Source organism: Carassius gibelio, chromosome B9, assembly GCF_023724105.1.
Source record: "Carassius gibelio isolate Cgi1373 ecotype wild population from Czech Republic chromosome B9, carGib1.2-hapl.c, whole genome shotgun sequence".
NCBI classification, from domain to species: domain Eukaryota; kingdom Metazoa; phylum Chordata; class Actinopteri; order Cypriniformes; family Cyprinidae; genus Carassius; species Carassius gibelio.
Genome location: NC_068404.1, coordinates 304202 through 309173, shown reverse-complemented (window position 1 = coordinate 309173; position 4972 = coordinate 304202). Strand labels below are relative to the sequence as shown.

Sequence of the window (4972 nt, the reverse complement as noted above, 5' to 3'; positions counted from 1 at the left end):
GCTGATCAGATAGTCAAAATAATTTTTTTTTTTGTTCTTTGAATTAGTCATTTATTTTACATAAAATAAAATGCATCCATTATTTCATTATTACATCATTATTTAATTTATATAGGCTATATATATATTTTTAAATAGAGTCGGCTCTTCAGATACGCGAGCCAGCTCCCGTCGTTCACCTAAAAGAGCCGGCTCTTAGAATCGGCTCATTCGCGAACGACCCATCACTACACAAGTGCAGTATGGAGTACCTCAAGGCTCAGTACTAGGGTCGCTACTCTTCACGCTTTATATGTTACCCTTGGGAGATATCATCAGGAAACATGGTGTTAGCTTTCACTGTTATGCTGATGATACTCAGCTCTATATTTCTTCGCGGTGCGGTGAAAATATACCAATTTGAAAAACTAACGGAATGCATAGTCGATATAAAAAATTGGATGATGAGTAATTTCTTACTGCTAAATTCTGAAAAAACAGAGGTGTTAATTATAGGACCGAAAACTATGTACTCCTAGAACACTGTCTAAGACTTGATGGCTGCTCTGTCAATTCTTTGTCATCAGTTAGGAACCTAGGTGTGCTACTTGATCGTAATCTTTCCTTAGAAAACCACGTTTCTAGCATTTGTAAAACTGCATTTTTCCATCTCAAAAATATATCCAAATTATGGCCTATGTTCTCAATGTCAAATGCAGAAATGTTAATCCATGCATTTATGACTTCAAGGTTAGATTATTGTAACGCTTTATTGTGTGGTTGTTCTGCACGCTTAGTAAACACACTACAGCTAGCCCAAAATGCAGCAGCAAGAGTTCTTACTAGAACCAGGAAGTATGACCATATTAGCCCGGTCCTGTCCACACTGCACTGGCTCCCTATCAAACATCGTATAGATTTTAAAATATTGCTTATTACTTATAAAGCCCTGAATGGTTTAGCACCTCAGTATTTGAATGAGCTCCTTTTACAATATACTCCTCTACGTCCGCTACGTTCTCAAAACTCAGGCAATTTGATAATACCTAGAATATCAAAATCAACAGCGGGCGGCAGATCCTTTTCCTATTTGGTGCCTAAACTCTGGAATAACCTACCTAACATTGTTCGGGAGGCAGACACACTCTTGCAGTTTAAATCTAGATTAAAGACCCATCTCTTTAACCTGGCTTACACATAACATACTAATATGCTTTTAATATCCAAATCCGTTAAGGGATTTTTAGGCTGCATTAATTAGGTAAACCGGAACCGGAAACACTTCACATAACACCCGATGTACTTGCAACATCATTAGAAGAATGGCATCTACGCTAATATTAGTCTGTTTCTCTCTTGTTCCGAGGTCACCGTGGCCACCAGATCCAGTCTGTGTCCAGATCAGAGGGTCACTGCAGTCACCCGGATCCAGTACGTATCCAGACCAGATGGTGGATCAGCACCTAGAAAGGACCTCTACATCCCTGAAAGACAGCGGAGATCAGGACAACTAGAGCCCAGATACAGATCCCCTGTAAAGACCTTGTCTCAGAGGAGCACCAGGACAAGACCACAGGAAACAGATGATTCTTCTGCACAATCTGACTTTGCTGCAGCCTGGAATTGAACTACTGGTTTCGTCTGGTCAGAGGAGAACTGACCCCAACTGAGCCTGGTTTCTCCCAAGGTTTTTTTCTCCATTCTGTCACCGATGGAGTTTCGGTTCCTTGCCGCTGTCGCCTCTGGCTTGCTTAGTTGGGGTCACTTCATCTACAGCGATATCATTGACTTGATTGCAAATAAATGCACAGACACTATTTAAACTGAACAGAGATGACATCACTGAATTCAATGATGAACTGCCTTTAACTATCATTTTGCATTATTGACACACTGTTTTCCTAATGAATGTTGTTCAGTGCTTTGACGCAATGTATTTTGTTTAAAGCACTATATAAATAAAGGTGACTTGACTTGACTTGATACTCCACACCTCTGGGATTTATGGAATAGTTTTTACAATTATTATTATTAAGCATTATACGGGCATCTAAAGTGCACGTTTCATTATGAATTTTTACCATCAACACACTGTAAACATTATTTAGACCAAAAAAAAAAAAAGACATGGGGCCAGATGAACTGAACAGGAACAAATAGCGTTAGAGCACAATGAGGGAGTGAAATACTGCAGGTGATTTAATGACAACGGGAAGTTTAACTCAATTCAAAATCACTGGTGAGAATTACTACCTGCTTTAAAACGTGCTTTTGGGCTGTTAAATAATTCTGCAAATACCAGTGAATTGATTAGTGCAGAGCATTATTAATCTAAACAATCTACTGTGCCGATCGCCAGAGAAATTCCTACATTACTGTCCCACTCGTGTGTTCAGTTAGTCCTGACAGTAATGAGTTGTGCTGGTTCACAAGTTCACAATGTAACCTTACACCTGATTGATGTGAGGCTAAGCTAAGGGTGTGTTTGGAGACACCTCATAGCCATGATGTATTGTAAATAAACACACAGCCACTGACCAATCAGCACCAAGGACTGCAACAATAATCTATATCAATGGGTTTTTATTGAAATAACTATAAATTAACAGCATAATGATGAAATTTTGTCCTACTTTTTTCACATTACAGTGAATGCATTACTGAGATGTATTTAAAACAAAGTTATCAATGCATGCATGTGAATGCACACACATATCTAGTGTGTGTGTGTGTGTGTGTGTGTGTGTGTGTGTGTGAGTGTGAGAGAGAGATTGTGTTTCTCTCTACGTGTGTGTGTTTGTTTCTCTCTCTCTCAGTGTATGTGTGTGTTTCTCTGTGTGTGTATGTATGTGTGTGTGTTTCTCTCTCTCTCTCTCTGTGTGTGCGCGCGCACGGTCCTCCTCCCCTCGGGTGTCTCTCCACTCCTCCGCCATGCACTGACCCAGACTCCGCTGCGCGTCATCATCGTCATCGCGAACAATAGCGCGAGCTGCAGGCCTGGTCGCACGCGCGGACAGAGCGATGATCAGCGGCGTCTGAAGCGCACGGAAGACTCGAGCAATCGGTGAAGATGGCGAACGACTCTCCGGCGAAGAGCCTGGTGGACATCGACCTCGCGTCTCTGCGGGTGAGCGCTGTCTCCGCGCGGCCGGGGCCGGGGCTCGTGCTCGCGTCTCTATTAACCGGTGTGCGGTGCTCTTTGTGTGATTGCAGGACCCTGCTGGGATCTTCGAGCTGGTGGAAGTGGTCGGGAATGGCACCTACGGACAAGTGTACAAGGTCGGTGTCGATTGAGTCTTACTACAGTCACAGTGAGCTTCACTGCATCTTCAACACTTCTCCGTTATAGTTTAACGGCAGAATATTTCTGTCGAAGTCGAGCGGTTTATCCGAGCTTGAGCTGATGGGTGTGATCTGCTGCGCATGCGCAGAGACGCTCAATGCGACAAAAAAACACACTGCTTCTAAACCGGCTCTGAAGCGGTGTTTACACGGATATAAACCACTCCAGCACAGAAGAGATGCTGTTGTTTCAGTCTCCAGTCTCTTAACAGCTGGTGTTGGTCTGACTGAGAGCGTTTGTTTGACACAGTGCTGAATAAAGGCCAGATAAGATGAAGAGCTCCTGCTTCTGGATCACTCACTTCTTCTCTCACGCCTCAGAGCAGTGTCTGAGCAGCTTTAGTGTGCGCTCATCAGAAGCTGTGTGTCCCCTGAGTCTGGACGGGGCCTCCGCGGGCCCCTGGGGCACAGATACACACGCTTATTACACATGACTTCATTACTAGCTATCAACTAGCATCAGCGTTTAAGACATTTATTATATGTGATGCTAAACACTGCATAGAGTATGCTAACAATGGTGATCAAACACGTTATGCTTATGATAACACCGTTGAATAACTTAATAGATCACGTATGATTATAATAATGTACTGTAACCCTCTTGGATTACATGCGGAGCTGATTCTAACATACAAGGGTTGATCAGTATTTGTGTTTTATATCTGTATGTGTGTGTGGAGCACCTCGTGTGTGCTCTCTTTAGGTGAAGTGATGCTAACTGCTAACTGACTTAGCATGCTGACACAACTTAACGAATGACTAATCTTAATCATGGGTGTATTAAACACAATGCTGAAGCCTGCAGTGTTAGTGAGGAGCACACGCTGGGGTTGTGTGATGTTTCTCCAGAGCTGTCTTTTACAGGAGAAGACAACACAACACTGACTTCATTATTACTATTATTATTATTGAAGATTTCCATCCATGCAATCACACACACACACGCATATACACACACTCACACACACACACACACACACACACACACACACTGGACTGGTGTAAATGGCTGTGTCCATGGGTTGGTCAGTGAGTGATTGCTGGAGTTAGGAGCAGTTTACAGGCTTCATGATGAAGTGTTTGAATGATATCAGACCGGAGGATTGTCTGTTTGGCTAATATCTATACACCTTACCCTTTTCAAGACCAAAACTGAAGCTGGAGTGATTGTTATTGTGTTTCTGATAATCTTCTGCATCGGACAGACGAGAGCGATCCAAATCTGCTACTGCTCACACTATTCTGTTATTGTTGAACATTATAAAGCACCATGATGTTTCTGTGCGCTGTGTTTCAAGTGTCCTGAAGCGTAGTTCAGTGTGAGGTGCAGATCTGTCACACACAGCGTTTAACCCTGTGTGATGTTCAGTTACACCGCTCAGGACGAAGGAGCTGTGCTCTGTGCTGTGTGAGACAGACCGACTCCATCACACACACACTCACACGAACACACACACTCTCACACACTCACACGAACACACACACACACATGCTCACACACGCTCACACACACACACACACACACACACACGAACACACACACTCACACGAACACACACACACAGAGACACACACTCTCACACACACACACACACACACACGAACACACGAACACACACACACACTCTTACACACACACACACACACA

The 4972-nt window shown here is 43.2% G+C and overlaps 1 protein-coding gene across 2 annotated transcripts in view; it reads left to right on the top strand.

Moving 5' to 3' along the window:
- The first annotated feature begins 2558 nt into the window (after positions 1–2558).
- The window catches only part of LOC127964383 (mitogen-activated protein kinase kinase kinase kinase 4), a 49904-nt gene continuing 47490 nt past the window's right edge, over positions 2559–4972 (top strand). The window contains exons 1-2 of one of the 2 annotated variants that reach the window (XM_052564581.1): positions 2559–3106; positions 3193–3258. In XM_052564581.1, the coding sequence (XP_052420541.1) occupies positions 3050–3106; positions 3193–3258 (123 nt within the window). In that variant the 5' untranslated portion in view covers positions 2559–3049. The remainder of the gene's footprint in view (positions 3107–3192; positions 3259–4972) is intronic. The other variant, XM_052564583.1, reaches the window with a different exon arrangement.